The sequence below is a fragment of the Nanorana parkeri genome, unplaced genomic scaffold (genome assembly GCF_000935625.1).
Source record: "Nanorana parkeri isolate BGI_ZX_2015 unplaced genomic scaffold, ASM93562v1 scaffold1885, whole genome shotgun sequence".
Classification (NCBI taxonomy): domain Eukaryota; kingdom Metazoa; phylum Chordata; class Amphibia; order Anura; family Dicroglossidae; genus Nanorana; species Nanorana parkeri.
Window position 1 is genome coordinate 68,164 of NW_017308153.1, and position 18,625 is coordinate 86,788.

General features: G+C 39.6%; 1 protein-coding gene across 1 annotated transcript in view; it reads left to right on the forward strand.

Moving 5' to 3' along the window:
• Positions 1-14,887: 14,887 nt before the first annotated feature.
• The window catches only part of LOC108800029 (olfactory receptor 2B6-like), an 11,032-nt gene continuing 7,294 nt past the window's right edge, over positions 14,888-18,625 (forward strand). Inside the window, exons 1-2 of the mRNA XM_018571972.1 lie at positions 14,888-15,449; positions 15,529-15,776. Of these exons, the coding sequence (XP_018427474.1) occupies positions 14,888-15,449; positions 15,529-15,776 (810 nt within the window). The remainder of the gene's footprint in view (positions 15,450-15,528; positions 15,777-18,625) is intronic.

An 18,625-nucleotide genomic window follows, 5' to 3' on the forward strand; every position in this document is an offset into this window, starting at 1 on the left:
ATATCAGAATCTTTTTCCTTTTGCAGAATTTGGTTAAATATTGAGCACAGCATATGTTTCAGATCCTTTTGCTCCACTGAACCTAGGACTCTTCACACTATGATGTTATTTTGGCAGTATCTATTTTCCTGATCATCCAGCTGGTAAATGAGATCATGTGTCTGGAGAGTAAGCTCATTTATAATCTGAGTGTGAATCTAGGTGAGAAAGAGCATCTCCTTTGGAAGTCTCTAGGTCATCAAATTGGGAACGAATATAGGCAACTTCAGAACGCATGCTTGACATATCTGACTTGTAGGCCTTCTGCATTCAAGTGACATAATGCTTAAAATCTAATTTGGTCGGGAGAGAGCGAATGTAAGTCCTAAATCGTTTTCATCTTCCTCCATATCAGGGTCAAGAGATCTGTGTCACTGATGGCTCGACTGTAGAATGTGGGGAAGGTGAGTCTGAGTTGACAGGAGAAAAGGAGGTCATGGCCTGCATATGTGCGGGTTCAGATGCAATATTGGAGTCTCAATGATGGGATGCCCGAAAGAAGGTTTTTGTGGATGACCCAACTTCCCCTCATAATGTGAGGTAAGAGATAATGAAGCTTTAGAAGAACAGGACTTTGTGTCCTCAATCTCTTTTTCTATTTTAAAAGCGAAATTTAGGGATCTAGAGTTTAGAGTAAAAAGTAAAAAGATAAAAATATGTAATACAAATAAATAAACAAAAATGAAATATAAAAAATGTAAACGTTTATAACAAATAAATACAAATAAAAAATTTGAAAAAGTTAGAAAAAAAAAGAATTTTCGGTTTGGGCCCGACTTTTTTTTAATTTTCATTTTATTTGGGTTTTGAAATTTTCATTTTGGTGCACCTGTACAAATGATATAGTTTTGTGACCTCTTCTCAACTTCCCCAAACATTTGATAATTTCCTGAAGTGTTGTATATGGTGTTAGTAATTGCCTGCACACCTTTTACTTCAAAAATACTGTATTTAATGATGTGTCCCGCCTGTATTACAATTAGTTGTGTATTTTTACCCTCACAGCACATGTTTTCTCTCAGGAGTTTTGAAATGTTTTATAAATTCTGTACAATGATTGCTCCTCTCCTTACATGATGAATGGTGCTGAGCAGAGAACGTAATTATTTCACAGTATAAATCTTATTCTACTGGACGTTCCTTTGGTCTTCATGGAAATTTAGGCTGATATGGAGCTGTAGTCAATGGTATCGGATGGAAAGACCTTTTCCTCTTGGTGCTACTCTACGTATTGGTTGCCCATTCAAAATTTTTGTTCTCAAATAATTTACCAATAACTCTTATATTGTTTAAGATAAGAAGAGGCAAAAATTTTAATTTACTATATTAAAATGTAAATTATTTTAGTGTGTTTGGCATCATGGCTAACTGTATACTGTCTTTATAAGCTATTTGTTTTTATATGAACCTGTTACAAAGATTCTTACCTGGAAACCTTGCATGAGCAGAAACGGCACGCCCTGTTACAGGATTGTCACCTCATTATCAGTTTTATATTGCAAGTATTGTCCATTATCTTTGTGAATTCACTGCCAGCAAGAACCCTAACACTAACCGTCTCTTTAACCCTTCCTGTAACCCTAACACCCCTGTAATCTTAACCCAGACACTAGCGCTGTCTGTAACACTCACACTAACCCTCCCTGTAACCCTAACACCCCTGTAATCTTAGCCCTGACCCTCACTGTAACCCTAACACTACTGCTCTTTATCATTCTTAACCTAAAATTTCCTGTAACCCAAACCCTCCCTGTAATCATAGAACTAACCTTCTCTGAAACCCTAACACTAATTATTTCTGTAACCCCAACAATAATTCTCCATGTGACTTGATCACTAACCTTGTAACCCTAGCATAAATACTCATAACCTTAACACTAACCCTCCCTATAATCTAACACCTAACTAACCCCAATCGCTGCACTAAGCACTAACCATCCTTGTAACCCTCACACCAATACTTCTGTAAACCCTAACACTAAGTCTCAGCGCTGGAATCTCCTGCTTCCTGAAAAGGTGCTAAGACTTTATTATTGTGTACTGATTAGACCGCCAGGTTGTATACAGTGTAGCTGTTCCATCTTTTCATGCTTATTTCCTTCTTTTTGCTATTTCTTTTCGCTTGTACATTTAAAGAGGTTCTGTTGATTTCTGTCGGTTGATGATTTGTAACCCATGACTTGACTGTCAAGTTTAAAATATCCTTCATTGTTTTTGTTTTCTTTACCTTCTGACTCGACATCAACAGACTGAAACAAAAGACAATAATGTTCGAAGAATAAAAATGATTATTACTAATATTGTTGCAATTATTATTACAATGTTTCAATGTTAATTTATGGAAAGTTAAAGGAGATCAAAATCAATGTATTACCTAATATTTGATTTTTTTGCTCCCCTGTGAGTTGCTGCGTTGTCTATATTTAGAGGTTATTTTTAATTCCTCACAGCCATTGGCAAGTTTCTAAATGAAGAAATGTTTGGAAGTTTGAATAAATTATTTTATATTTTATTTCCAAGGTGCACATTGCATACAAAATTCATAAAACTAGGCTGAGTCGATTTTCGCTTAGCTTAGACCAATATGGCTGATCGTTGCCGTTTCCCAAGAGCTCAGTTCTGAAGGAAAACACGGACATGAAGAACAAGACTTTGGCCACAGAATTGATATTGTTGGGATTCTCCAATGACCTGACTATAAACATTGTATTGTTTGTCTTGTTCTTCTCTGTGTATTTTATAACCATCGCTGGAAACTGTCTTATAATCTATATGGTGGTCATCCATCCCCATCTGCATAGTCCAATGTATTTCCTTCTCGGCAATTTGTCCTTTATTGACGTTTGTAACTCATCGTCGGCTCTACCCCGATTCCTGGTGGTTCTTCTTTCTGGTTTCAGGAAAATTTCCCTGGTCGCTTGTCTCACACAAGTTAATGTGTTACTTCTAATTGGATCAACGGAGTGCCAACTGCTGGTACTCATGGCATACGACCGATACCTCGCCATCTGCCGTCCGCTTCATTATCCGACTCTTATGAGATGGAGCGTTTGTTATTGGTTGACTGTCTTTGTGTGGATATTTAGTTTTGTTATTGTCATAATTCCATCTATTTTTATGCCTGTTACATTGTGTCATCCAAACCAGATTAACCACTTTATGTGCGAGGCTCTGGAAGTATTACGTTTGTCATGTGATAAAGATTATGCTAAAGAACTTTTGATATTTCTTCTCAGTTTTATTACTATTCTCTTCCCATTTCTATTAATTGTGACCTCATATGTTTGTATTTTATTCTCTGTATTAAAGATTCAGTGTGTAAGAAGATCTAAGGCCTTCTCCACATGCACCTCGCACATAACCGTGGTGGCTTTATTTTTTGGAACCGGAATGATCACATATTTAGGGTCACTATCCCGCCATTCACCAAACCAAGGGAAATACATTTCTATCTTTTATGTGATTGTACCTCCAATGCTGAACCCTCTTATTTATAGTTTGAATAACAGGGAGGTTAAAGTGACCTTTTATAAACACTTTAATAAACTTCTGATTACATATTAAAATGTATGCGGCATAAGGCAATGCCATGAGGCATGCATGTATGTGGCATTAGGCAATATCCTATGGAACTCTCTAGCACAACCTGTCCATCTATCTCCCACACTGACTGTCTTTAGGTGATCGCTTAAGACTCATCTCTTCAGGAAAGCCTATCCCACCTCAACCTAACCACTGAACTATCACTTTCTCAAAGAATTCATCCCCACACAGCTACCTCCTCATGTAACACTTTCCCCTCCTTTTTAGAGTGTAAGCCCTCAGGGGCAGGGCCCTCCTTACCATCTTGTCTTGAATTTTATTGTGATTGTAATGTCTTCCTTATATTGTAAAGCGCTGCGCAAACTGTTGGCACTCTATAGATCCTGTATAATAATATGTAAGTGTATGAGACAAAAAAACTTTATTTTTTTATGCCAGGATAGGTGGAGCAATGTGAGCAGTAAGGGGACTGACTTGAAATTGAAAACTTGACTTGAACCTCTATGGTGTGAGTAGTGCATCCAGACCATGCCAGCTAAAGATTAGGAGATGACACATGGATTAGTTATAATATGCATAGATAATTGTTTGTCAAGAAGTTGCCAAATTAAACAAACAGAATCAAAAGACAAAGTCATACTGAGTTTTCATTTATTTATTTGGATACAGCGGGGAAGCCTAAGCCCCACATGCAGATACTTTGAGTTCAGCTCTGCCTGTGAAAGGGGTAGTTGGCCTAGCAAAAGAGGTTCCACCAACATGCCTGTGCTAAATGGGTTCCCCGGTGCTGATTATGAGGTAGATATTGATGGAGCGATGGAAAACAAGGGTATGTGCAACCTGGTGTGCTCTCTAGGGTTGAAAGGCAGCTCTCTATCATAAAGCCTATTCCATGGTGTAGAATGTGCTCTGCTTTAGGGTACCTTACATTTCTGATGGACAACTGAATGCTAAATAAGTGTTGGGTTGATTTACAAACAGGGATATACATAAATTCTAATTACAATTAAAGTGACATTAAAGGCAAAAAAATTTTCCCTCCCCCTACTGTTAATTAATGTCAGCACTTACCTCAAATAATGTCTCTTAATCCGATCTTCTTCTTCTTTCCTGATGTTTTCATCTGTCCCTCCAGATGTGCGGCGGGTCTCCGATCCAGCGCTGACTTCTCTCTGCTTGCAGGCACTTCCTGTCCCACGGTGTCTGCAGGCGGGTGCACGCGTCCATAGACTTACCTTGCGTCTCTGCTCGCCTCCCGTCTGAGAATCTAACTGTGCATGCGCCCGCCCCAAGATGCTTTTCAACAGCCCGAGCAGTTTTGTTTTCTCGGGGGCGGGAGCACGCAGCGATAACGAGGTAAGTTTAAACCAATGTCAAAGCGGGTTTTTTTTTTTTTATTATTTGCCTTACTTTTGTGACACTTCTGCTCCAGTTTATGTTAATCTTAGTCTCATACACTTACATTATATCGTCTGTATTAAAAATTTACTCTGCAGGACAATATAAAGATTTTCTACATGCACCTCGCACGCCGTTGTGGTGTTTTTGTTCTTCGGCACCGGAATGCTCACGTACTTTGGTCCCACAAAAATAAATAAAAGGGTGATTAAAAAGTAAAAAATAATAAGAAAAAAACTAAAAAAGAAGAAAATAACTATAAAAATAAATAAACAATAAGATAAAAAAATTAAAAAAGTAAACAATAAGCTAAAAATGTACAAAAGTAAAAAAAGAAATAAAATTAAAAAAGTGATAAAAAAGAAACAATAAAAATAAATAAAACTAACCCTGCCATCCGGTTGCCATTCTCAGTTGATGGGGGGGGGGGGGTATGGGTCAGTGAAAGAATTGAAAAAGGGACCAATGTGTCCTATACTGGCAGCAGCGAGGGCAGTAAAACCCAGGCACTGGAGGACCTCAAATACCCCTCAGAATGGGTAGTGGTTGAATAAGTTAAATTGAGTAATGCGTCCAGAACAGGAAGTTCTGGAAGAACTTACGGCCCGTCTCTATCAGATATCTGTGGATAGATGGAGACCGTGGAGGGAGTATACTGGATCCTCAGAGATACTGAAATTTATCAGGAATTAGGAGTATCGATAGAAGTCTTGTATTACTATTCCCAGAAGAACAAATGAAAATAGAGTCTTATTAAAGCCGGCCTTTGTGGGAGAGGGTTTTTTTTCTCGGTTTTGTTACTGTTGTTGTTTGTTTGGTTCTTAAGTTTTTGTAACCAAATATGTATTGGGTTTTCAAGGTAGACATAATCAGCATTTTATACAGTGTTTATACAGAAGGCCACATAGGCAACATAATGTAATCAATAGTATGTCAATGCAAACACTATAAATCAACATTAATGCAATAGAAGACAAAAGGAAAGAGTAGGAAAGAAAAACGAAGAAGTAGGGGGTCCATCGGTCGGTCAGCTTGGATTGTGATTTGGGTCCATTTCACAGGTTCGTTACTGAGGGCCTCACGTTCATTACCCTTTGACTCTATAGACCACATGACAGGCGGTGGAGGGTGTTGACATCCAGATCGGGGTGATTATGTAGTATCCATGGTACCCAGACTTTAAGAAATTTGGCATGTGTATCGGTTAGGACACATGATAACCGTTCATTTAAGAGAACATTATCCAATTTATTGGTAAACTCCCAGTACGGGATAAATTGTTTTTTCCAATTTCCCGCTAAGTTTAATTTGGCAGCAATTGATATTTGGTGAGCCAGGGCACCCTGAGATTTATTCAATCCGGGTACTGAGGCATGAAGTAGAGCCTGTGTTGGGTCTTTAGAGATATCTTTGGCGAATAGAGGGTTCTTAAGTTTTTAAGGGAGAGGGGGATGAGTGTTATAATGATGAGGGTTTTGCCTGTATTTGGGTTTGTAGAGTGAATTGTCCAGAACTGTTTAACTATTTATAATATGAATTTGATTATGTGATGAAAGTTTATTCTGTAGAAAATAAATAAACAATTATTCTTGAAAAAACAAAGCCTTGTTAGTGAGCCTTAGTTCCCCAAATAAACAATATCTGTTTCAATTTGGTATCATAAGTAATGGAAAAAAGTTTTTGGCAAATAATAATGTGAAACATAAATCTAATAATCCTTTAAATAATATAAATAGTAATATAATAATAATACAAATAAACAGCATTGATAATAATATTATTAAAGTTATATTAAACAAATTAATTATTAATAAAATCATGATAATAATAAGAACAATATTAATAGTTATTCTTTATTTTTATTGTTCAGTAAATATAATATGAGGAGTCTGTTTGTCATTATAATAATATCTGGCATATTGTCACATTGATATATTCGTTTCTTTCTGAGGGCTGTTTTTTTTTTTTTAAACAGGAAGTTCACACTCAAAGGTCACAAGACACGAGGTGCAAGAGAAGCCTCCTCTCACTTCGGCCTCCCTACCAGGTACGTGATAATAACACAGCCAATAATGAACAAGTTGTTGTTTTTAACGCTTAACATACCACATATGCCTGATAAGGGACAAAACGTTAATTTATATTACCCTTCTATGACATCACAGGATGAACGGGAGGAACCTTACAATTGCTACTGAACTTATACTTTGTGGGATTTTCCAGTGTCATGAGGACAAACATCTTCCTGTTCTGTCTTTTTTTTCTGATCTACATAGTAACCATTTTTGGAAATTGCTTTATCATCTGCATTGTATTTATTAACTCTCGCTTGCACACCCCGATGTATTTCTTCCTTTCTATGTTATCCTTTGTTGACTTGTGTAATATTTCATCTGCCGTTCCTAAGCTACTTATGGACCTCTTCACTGGTCATCGGAAGATATCGCTCCTTGCTTGTGCCATGCAGATCAATGCCCTGTTACTGATCGGAGCCACTGAGTGTCTTCTTCTAGCTGTCATGGCTTATGACCGATACCTTGCCATCTGCCGACCGCTCCACTATCCGGTTCTTATGAAGTGGAGTGTTTGTTATAGGCTGACAGCCTTTGTAGGCATTTTTAGCTTTGCCATTGTCATCCTCCCATCCTTAGCCATGCTAATGACTTTATGTTACCCCAACCAGATCAATCATTTTATGTGTGAGGTTCTGGTTGTGATAAAACTTGCATGTACTGACACCTTTGATAATGAGAGAGTGATATTTGCTATGAGTTTCCTGTCTCTTTTCTTTCCTTTTATTCTTATACTAGTGTCTTACATTTGTATTATCTCCACTGTACTGAAGATCCGTACTGCGGGAAGGTCCAAGGCTTTTTCTACATGCACCTCACACATTACAGTGGTGGCCCTTTATTTTGGGACTGGAATGGTGACTTACTTAGGACCTCCTTCAGATGTCTCCTCAAACCAAGAGAAATATGTGTCTATTTTCTATGTCATAATATCACCAATGCTGAATCCCCTTATTTACAGCCTTAATAACCGAGAGGTCAAAAAAAACTTTTTAATCTCATCTCAACAGTTTGCTAGTTCATGAACCTAAGTAAAATGTTATACAACTCAGTATCAAACTGCAAAACAGAAGCCAGCGTTTCATTCATGCTGCAGTTAAAGTGACATTAAACCCTCAGATTCTCCTAATCAGAGCAAGGTATTTTTTTTTCTCTTTTTTTTTTAAACAAACTTTATTGCTTATGTTTTTTCATAAACAACCTATTCATTGTATTGTGTACTGTGTGATGGCTGCAATCCTTTTTTAAAAGAATTATTTCCTATGTGTTGATATATATATTTAGATAATCAATGTAATATTTATATTGCTGCATTAAAAAAAACACAAATGTTGATTATTCTTTATTGATTTAAAAGTATGAGCAATGTAATCCTAAGGGCTAGTTCAGCCCTCACACAGTACACAATGCAATGAATAGGTTGTTTATGAAAAAACATAAGCAATAAAGTTTGTTTTAAAAAAAGAGGAGAAAAAAATACCTTGCTCTGATTAGGAGAATTGATCAGACACGAACACAGCATAAAAGAGTAAAACAACGGCACATGCAGGCAGCAGCTGTTGCCAATCTAAAGTGGGCGGGCATGTGGATGTCGGGAGGACGTCATCCTGTAGTCCTGGCTCAGGTCGGGAGCGCGCACACAGACACCATGTAACATTCCAGAGAAGAGGCGGTCAGCTGCAAAGGGAAGTTCTTCCCTTAGCATGAGAAGACATGAGGATTTAAAAGGAAGAGCAGCAAAGAGAAGGGAAACAACCATGAATTACAGTAAGGCGCACATTACACTATTGTTTTATGTTAAAAAAATCTGTTAAAAGTATGTCAGAATAAAAATGTTAAAAATCTGTTTATGTTAAAAAAAATTAAAAGTATGTCAGAATAAATTTATTTAAAACAATTAAAATGCACTTACAATTTTAATTTTAAAAATGCACTTATTTTAATTGTAAGTGCATTTTAATCATTTTAAATAAATGTATTCTGACATACTACACTATGGGAAGCCTTTTTTTCTCTCTCTGAGCACAAGAGAAGGTGGAAGATGGAGGAATAGTTTTACACGATTTTGGAAAGATAAGCTATAGTTGGGAGGAATCTACCCCAATTTATTGTCTGATTAAAAACAAAGGAGAGGATTTGGTTCTATATATATCAACAAAGCGCTAATTGTTCATCTGAAATATGGTGAGCAATAGGAGTCGGTGAGTGCAGCCAGATCTTATCTTTGAGCACGGTGGAGACTGGAGAGCACTGATTCACTAATTGTTTTTGCATTCACGGACGTTGGTGTTGATTATAAAAGCAGGAAGATATATCCTCACATACAAGGACTTTATTGTATCCAGCAGTAATGGACTTCACACATGGTTATGCAGATTAGGTGGGAGTTATACATCACTTGTGAGATTCAACACAGGATTTTCTATATGTACACATTTTATGAGATGTACTAGCACGGTTTTTTTTTTTTTTACTATCATCAGCACAGGCATTGTGCAACACAGGTGTTGTGTATGACACAAAATTGTGTATCCCTTTGTGACAATCTCACATTTTATACTATATTTTTTTCACATTTTAGGAATATAATTTTTGAGTTCAAAGTGCAGTGCTATTTTCTTTTTTCCTATTTTGGGTGTACTCACCTATTAAGCACAGCTGCTCTTAGAGTGTTATTTGATTCCTAGCGCAGTTTCTTTCTATCTAACAAGATCTGAAAAATGAAAGCGAGAAGCTGATTGGTTGCCATGCACAGCTGCTCCATTTTTTCTCTGCTCCAGTTTTTCTCTGCTCCAGTTTTGATAAATTCCCCTCAGTGTGCTTCTAACCAGGGATAAGATTTGAGCTTGCTGCTGCCATGGGTTCGAAGTGATTTTCTGTCTGAGGGAATTTATGTCCAGGAACATTTTAAAACATAGAGGGTTATTCACAAAGCTGCGTAGGCTTTCCTACATCGGCTTGTTGTGGCTGGGTTGTTCAGCCGACCCGTAGTGCAGAAAGAGTTTGACTCAGCTGATCCAACATCTCGGCTCGGCTACTCGGCTCGGCACCTCTATGATACCGGACAGAATAGAAAAGCAGTTCAAAAAGTAGGAATAAAAATAGAAAACGATTGGGTGGAGCTAGCAGTGACAGCTAGCTCCGCCCAACTGTTTTCTTTTGGCCAGGACCAGCTGTCATTACAATGAGAGTTTGGCAGAGCCGGCGGTGATATCAAAGCCTGCTCCGCTAAGCTCTCATTGTAATGACAGACTAGCGTCCCCTGGTTACCTAGTAACCAAGGGACGCTGATCTATCATTGCGATGAGAGCTTAGCGGAGTTGGCTTTTATATCACCGCCGGCTCCGCTAAGCTCTCAAGACGGTTCAGCGTCCCCTGGTTACTTTGTAACCAGGGGACGCTGAACTGTCATTACACACTGAGAACTCGGCGGAGCCGCCGTGATATCACGGTGGCTCTGACGAGTTCTCATTGTAAAGACAGATCAGCGTTACCTGGGGATGCTATTCTGTCATTGCAAGTGGCCGGAGCCAGCTGTGAGATGGCGGCTGGCTCCAGCTGTCAGAAGCAGCTTTGGATTTCACCTCGGCTCAGTCGAGCCGAAGCATATGCATTCGGCTCGACCGAGCCACTCGGCCAACTGCGGGAGCTGTAGGGGCTATAGTGAATAGCCCGTACAGCAGCCCTTCGGTTCTATTGAACCAAAGGCCTCCCATAACCGAAGCTAGCCGAAGGATCAGCCGAAGCTACGGCTGGATCCTTCGGCAGCTTTGTGAATAACCCTCATAATATACTGTGAGGTCTTTGAACCATGGCCAGAAGGCTTAGAAGGTCCAATAGAGGGATTTTAGTTAAGCCAGCTAATATAGAAGGTGATGGGGGAACAGAGCAGCCAAAGTGTAAGTGAATTTGAAGCCGGGGTAGGGAAAGCTGACAACAAACTGCAGTTAGGAAATTCCACTTATAGCTCATTGGGCAAAAGAAACTCCTTTGCTGTCTTTTTAATTATTATCGGGCACTTTTTGTGGTTTATTTGAGATAAGGGCTTATTTTAACTGCCTTTCCTTTCCATGGGGGCATCAGGAGTTTGTATTTTGGGGTTTTATTGTATATTGTTAGGGCCTTTATTTTAGCTTTGTTTGTGCTGAAAGGCTAACCTTGAAAAAAGATGGCGGACATTTGCTTCAGGGCTGAAATGTAGGGGTTTTCATTAATTTTCATTCATCTAGATTTTTCTATTTCTATTTTATGTTGGTAGGAGTAGGACATAAATTTAGGATACTGAACCAGATCATTCACTTGTTACTGACCATCAGCTCTTGGAGCTACCTTTTGTTCACACCAAATCGCTGAATAATTTAAAAGAAAACAAAAATAATAATAAATAAAAACATATCACTTACAGTCACTGCAGTGCATTATCCCTGTGGACAAAATAAAAGTTAGGCACACACTGGTTAGGCCTATTTTCTTTGATCAAAATGTCCTGCTGCTGCTGGCTATTTTTACACTGCTGTATCATCTGCAATTTTTTAATTGCTCACAAGCGATGGATAGAAAATGGTAAGCAGCCGAATAGGGGTGCATCTGCTAGAACCGAAACAGCCACAGTGAGTTTCTGGCCAATTTACATCTTCTGGTCAAGGTGGGTCTATTGGCATTTGATGAAAAAGCATGTGTCACTGCTAAAACTTTTCAAAAAGCTGCTTCTGTATGTAAGCCAGGCTCATTGTAAAATAAGGAAATCAGTTGTACAGCCAAACATATGCTGCGGGTGTAGGCTTTTGGTAAGACTGTCTATAAAAAACGCACTGTTCTATAATACCATGTACAGGAGATCATCAGGAATGAGCTGCAACAAAGAAAGGTTAAAAACAAGTATTTTTTCTTACATGCAATTTTTTTAATGATACACTTTGCTTTAGTAAACAAAATGTCATTTATTTCGGGTTTACATGTTTGTTAATGTTTATTTGATATATATACAACATAAGTTTTGTATTAGAAACTAGAAAAAATTAGTTTATAAAATATAAAGCTAAAGTGTATATATATATATATATATATATGTGTGAAACTAAATTGCCACAAACTTACATTTTTCCTTCTATTTGTTGCCTATGTGACAATAGGGAAAAAATTGGCATTTTACATCTTACTACTTACATTTAATTTATTTACATTTTAAACCACAAAAATATGTGTTTGTGAGATTACAATGAAACATAATTTTTTTTCCTAACGGTATTATCAATCTTGTTATAGATGTAAAATAATTAATCTCAAGAGTTGTCCCATTATCTGTACAAGCCTGTGATCTGTTTCATAAGCTGAGGGTGAGGCCTACTAGAACATATAAAGACAAGCAGATATAAGGGAATGGCAAGTGTGCCCCGATGTATTCCTCTTTTTTTGAGTGATTGGGCTTGATTTACTAACAGCAAATAGGCTGTTCACTTTACAAGGGATTTGCACTTAACAAGGTCTGCTGACTTCCATCATCCAGTCATTTCCTAGCCTGTGGTTGTGTATTCTTTGCAAAGTGGATTTTCACTACACTCACTAAGCTAAGGGACAATTCTGTTGCAAAGTACAAAATTCCATTGCAAAGTGAACATCCTATTTGCTTTTTAGTAAATCAGCCCCATTCTGTTTTCTACTTTTGTTTTTATTCTCTGCTTACTTATTTTGTGCTGTTTTACCATGATGGAGAGTCCAAATAAACATAAACCAGATTATTGAGAGTCTAAATAATACCACGCAGGAATGTATAAATGTCTGAGGTACAATAAACAGGTAAATTGTTTTTTTTTCTTCATTATTTGAGTAAATTGTAGATAGCCAGCAGTTCCACATAGTATCAAACTTAGTTGGACAGATGTGATGCTCATATACAGGCTTGTAGTGAAGATCAATTGACCAGTCCTTTCCAAAAGGCAAGGTGGGTACGTCCAATTTCTGTAGTGCAAGATAATACATTTTAGGGCAGAAAACATGTATGCTGAAAAGAGTCCTGTGGGTTGAACTTTGGGCAACCCCCTCCACCCAGTCCTAGCATGCAGGCAGATTGACAGCAGGATACAGAATGTATACATCTCATTTATAAACCGGAACACCCCCATCTAGAAATGTTATACCATAGGTCATCTCCCCCAAAAAAGTCTAAAAAGTCAGCCAGTGATTGTGTAAATTTATATTTGCAGTCCCCCTGCTGACTCTTTTGCAAACATCAGCTCCATAGATACCTAAAGTTGGATGCTCCTAAACCAGTGATAATGAACATTTTTGAACCTGAGTCCCCAAACTGGATCATTAAAAACCAACGTATATTTCTGAAAGTGGCAACCCTGCTCTGAGGTGGTCCGTAAAGGCTCTCATAGGGGCTGTGTGGCACTCAGGTGGGCTCTGCAGGCTCTCAGGTGGGCTTTTCTACATCGGTCGCATAGGCAGAAAAGATGTATGCTGAAAAGAGTTCTGTGGGTTGAAGTTTGGGCAATCCCCTCCACCTAATCCTAGCATGCAGGTAGATTGACAGCAGAATGTATATATCTCAGGCTGCCTCTTTTGCACACATCTTCTCCATAGATACCTAAAATTGGATTCTCCTAAACCAGTGATGGTGAACCTTTGTGAACCCAAGTGCCCATACTGGATCACTAAACCAACTTATGTATCTGAAAGTAGCAACCCTGCTCTGAGGTGGTCTGTACAGGCTCTCATAGGGGCTTCGTGGCTCTCAGGTGGGCTCTGCAGGCTCTCTCTGTATATGAGAGAGAGAGAGATTATGTTTCCACAATTTTTAAAAATTTCCATTTGTTTTCCTCTTTATGCGATCGATGTAGAAAAAAAGCAATGTGTGAAAAAACACATTGCTTTTTTTCTACATCGGTCGCATAAAAAGATAACCTTCCTTACCATCTTGTCTTGAATTGTATTGTGATTGTAATGTCTTCCTGATATTGTAAGGCACTGTGCAAACTGTTGGCGCCATATAAATCCTTTATAATAATAATACTAACTGTGCCATTCTACATTTGGCTTGGCAATATGCATTTGTCAATGCGATTCCCACGTCCTTCTGACATTGAAAAGCGATAAGATACGCACATCCTTACATTTTATTTTTCAATTATAGAAAACTTTCTACACTCCTCTATATTTCTATTTGAACATTATGCAGTACACACAAATATTTCTTGAATCTAAGGATTCGGAGAGGATACATCTTGACGTAACATCTTGACGACATGTCTGACATATTCTGTATTGCTTAGGGATGTCCAGATACCAGTGCCGATATTTGGCATTTTCATGAGAACTACCAGGGTTTCAGCTGGGACCAGGCTCTGGTGCTCCACCACTGTCCTGAAATCATTAGTCTGTATTGTTTTAGAAAAATTGTCAAATGACAATAAACAAAAATGTATCAGTACTCGTATCTGTAAGGACTTGGGCGAGTATCAGTACTTGTACTTGCAAAAATGGTATCGGTGCATCACTAATATATATATATATTTATAAAAACAAAATCATACATTAAAACAGAGATGTACAAATCCCGGGAGCTCCGTGTGCTCCTTACCAATGACAGCTGCCTCCTAACTTTTGAATTTTTCTTAGTCTAGTCTTGGAGCTCCAAAAGTATAATACAGATATATTGTTACAATGTCTGTACTTGGCTCATAGTAGATGCTTATTTCTTACTTTTACTTTTTTCCTTGCTATGTAAACATCAAGGTTTCGTGTAGCTCTGGAACGTGTCATTAAAGGTACAATCACATAGGGAGTTCAGAGCAGTGCTATGGAGATGATATCCTTCAGTCACACACCATAGGATGGATGGGAGAAATCAATCGGTTTTCAATGAATTTGTCCTCCTTGGATTCTCCAAAGATCTAAAGATAAACATTGCTTTGTTTGTACTGTTTCTAATAATCTATCTTATAACTATTATTGGGAATGGTCTGATAATTGGCACAATTCTGCTAAACTCCCACTTGCATATCCCGATGTATTTTTTTCTATGCAATTTGTCCTTGATAGACTTCTGCTATTCCTCGACGTCTGTCCCACGACTGCTCTCCGACCTGTTCTCCGTCCGAAGAACGATCTCCTACTTTGCATGTTTCATCCAACTCTTCATAGTAGTGTTCGTGGGAGGAACAGAATGCCAGCTCCTTGCCCTCATGGCTTATGACCGGTTTGTGGCCATCTGCCGCCCGCTTCATTATCATCATCTTATGAAGTGGAGGGTTTGTTATTGCCTGACTGCCTTTGTGTGGTTCTTCAGCTTCATGATAATCATTGTCCCAGCCCTTGCAACACCCCCGAAGTTATGTGACCAGAACCAAATCAACCACTTCATGTGTGAGGTTCTAGCCGTCATCAAGTTGTCCTGTACCGACATCTCTATGAATGAGCTTGGCATTTTTTCCATCTCTTTTTTGACACCTGCTCCCGTTTATGTTAATCTTAGTCTCATACGCTTACATTATATCGTCTGTATTAAAAATTCACTCCGCAGGACAATATAAAGCTTTTTCTACGTGCACCTCGCACGCCGTTGTGGTGTTTTTGTTCTTCGGCACCGGAATGCTCACGTACTTTGGTCCCAGGTCACAGTACTCTTCCAATCAAAACAAATATGTTTCTGTTTTCTATGTGATTGTTTGCCCGATGTTGAACCCTCTCATCTACAGCCTGAGCAACAGGGAAATCAGAAAAGCAATGAAAATGTTTTTTTCCAAATGTAAAAATCACCCATTACATATTCTTTTGTATAATTAAGTTGATGGCCCAGACCTGAGTATAAGGTAGCACACCCCTGCAAGTAATAATCCAAAAAGGAAAGAAGAATATGGGGCTTTTGAGGTACCGATTGACAATTCCAAGACAGTTTGAGCCGCACATGTGGGGCCTGTGAAGGAGTGAGCAGCATTGAAGGTCTCTCCCGTTTTTGGGTCGTGCTGGGTCTCTGGTGAACGAGGGTAGCAGCGGTGGGCTGATTTGAGATTTGTTGCTCCCTTCTTCTGCTACCTGTTACTGGGACATCTGCCCCTGCTCCTCTCCTTCCCTCTGAATTTTGGGGTTCCAACCAGACTGGCCCGCCTTGTCGCACACATGCCAACTTATTAATCTGCTAATTTGGTAGATACTCTCCATCTCCTGAGGAAGCGCCTTCCAGCGCGAAATGTCGAGAAATTCTACGACCCCTCCACTCTTATTAATTTGTAAACTAATCATGTCGATTTTCAAATCATGTCATACTATTTATAATCAATGAATCATGTAATTTCTGATACAATTTGATGAGTGGAGTGAGTCTGTCTAGGACAGTGGTTCTCAACCTTTCTAGGGCTGGGACCCCTTGGTAACATTTGCCATGTTGTGGTGACCCCCAACCGTAAAATTTAGGGATGCACCAATACTAGTATCTGTGTGGGCTCTTGGGAGCCTATGCGGGCTCTCAGGTGGCTAGTGGGACTCTCTGTGGTGCCCAGTGCGGGCTCTGTGGTGCCCAGTGCGGGCTCTGTGGTGCCCAAGCACTTACCTCCCCTCACTCCTGCCTGCTCCCCTCTCTCTGATCCTCTCCGGTCGCTGATGCTGCAGCGCCATCTAGGAGAACTGACACTGCCATGCTAGGAGGAGGCTGAGGAGCCTCTTACCTAGAGCAACACATGGGGACCCCCTCAACTGTGGGTGACGACCCACTTTTGGGTCGCGACCCACAGGTTGAGAACCACTGGTCTAGGAGATATCTAATTAGCCGGCTTTCACATATGAATTTTTATATCAATATTTTTATTCATTATTTAATAAAATACATTTTTTCTTCTCAAAACTGTCTGGGAATTGTCAATCGGTACCTCAAAAGCCCCATCTTTTTCATTACATATTCTTTGTTGATTTTTTTCTAAAACATTTATTTGTGCAGGTGATGTTCACGTAGTAAAAAATAGTCCTAGTGTAATGGCAAGTATATTTCTCTTAAATCTGAAAATATCAATATTTTATACTCTTATAAGCAACCAGCAGGTGACGTTCTTGATTCCTTTTCAAGTCTGCAGGCTTTCTTTACTTCTCATGGTGCAGTGAAAGGATGAAAAAACAAAAGGTAGTAAGCAAAAAAGTTAAGAAAGTGAATAAAATATAATTAAAAAAAATTAAAACAAAAAATGTCCTTCCTACACACAAGTACATACATACACATAGGCATTTAAGATGAATGTACATACATAAACCCCAATTATGCATTAAAAATCCCTGTGCAGGCCAGACTCATAAGAATGATTTTAGGGCCATTACATTTTTTGTTTCTCTTTCAACTGATGGTCTGTAATAGATTCAATGTGTCAGCTTTTTACTGCTGTGGGTAGGGATGCACCGAGACTTTTCAGATACCAGTGCCGATATTTGGCATTTTCATGAGAACTACCCGGGTTGCAGCGGTTGCAGCTGGGACCGGGCTCTGGCGCTTCACCACTGTCCTGAAATCATTAGTCTGTATTGTTTTAGAAAACCTGTCACATGACAATAAACAAAAATGTATCAGTACTTGTATCTGTGAGGACTTGGGCGAGTATCAGTACTTGGGCGAGTATCAGTACTTGGGCTTGCAAAACTGATATCGGTGCATCACTTATATGTAGCGCTACCCCAGAGATGGCCGCTGTAATATACGGGCCTTCTGTCGTCACATGACTCACCCCCACCTGTGTCCTCCTCTCTCCCCTCAGTCTGTTCTCCTTGTGGTCTTTGTCCAACCAAAAAAACGACCTGGCAGCCAATCACAGCTCTTCTGGCTGCTATCCAATCAAGTCCTTGCTTGCCTTTGTTGTTAGGGGTCGGCTTCCTTCTTAACTAAAGCAGTAACCAATAGAGTCTCTCCTCCAGTCTCTGTGAGCTATCAGTTAAGCCAGAAGATGCAATGCAGTTTCAGAGAGCAAAACTCTGCATATATTACAAAAGCAATACTAAGCCTGTACTACATATAGATGGAGCTCCCTCGCGGCCATAGCCCGAGCCCACCCCACCGTAAACTGACACTCTGTGCCGAGCAGCATATAAATGGCTGCTTGGGGTGAGAACTGACAGAGCTGCGCTAGGGGGACTAGAAAAAGTGAGAAGCCTCTCACCTAGAAAAGTGGAAGGCACGCGGTGACCCACTCAGTGCTGTAGCTACCATGGGGCGAGTGAGGCACTAGCCTCAGGCGTAGCTGAGAGGGGGTGTAACGGGCCTGGCTGCGCCCCCTGCACCTGTTGCCATGGAGAACACAGGGCGCCATTTGCAACAGGGGCACCATGCGGCCAAAACAGCCGCGGCTCGGCAGGGAGAAGAAGAGCGGCACAGGCTCCAGCTTCTCCTTGGATCCCCGCTGCTTTGTATGGACAAAGGACTCTGGGGTCTATTCACAAAGCTGCCGAGGGCAGCCGAGTGAATGACCGATCAGAAGTGAAGTGAGCCGAACACTGTTCAGCTATTCACTTCAGGCTGGTACGGCTGATTTCAGCCGTACATCGGCTTGCTTCGTGTGGCTTCGGATCAGCCGAACATGCTCAGCATGTTCGGCTGA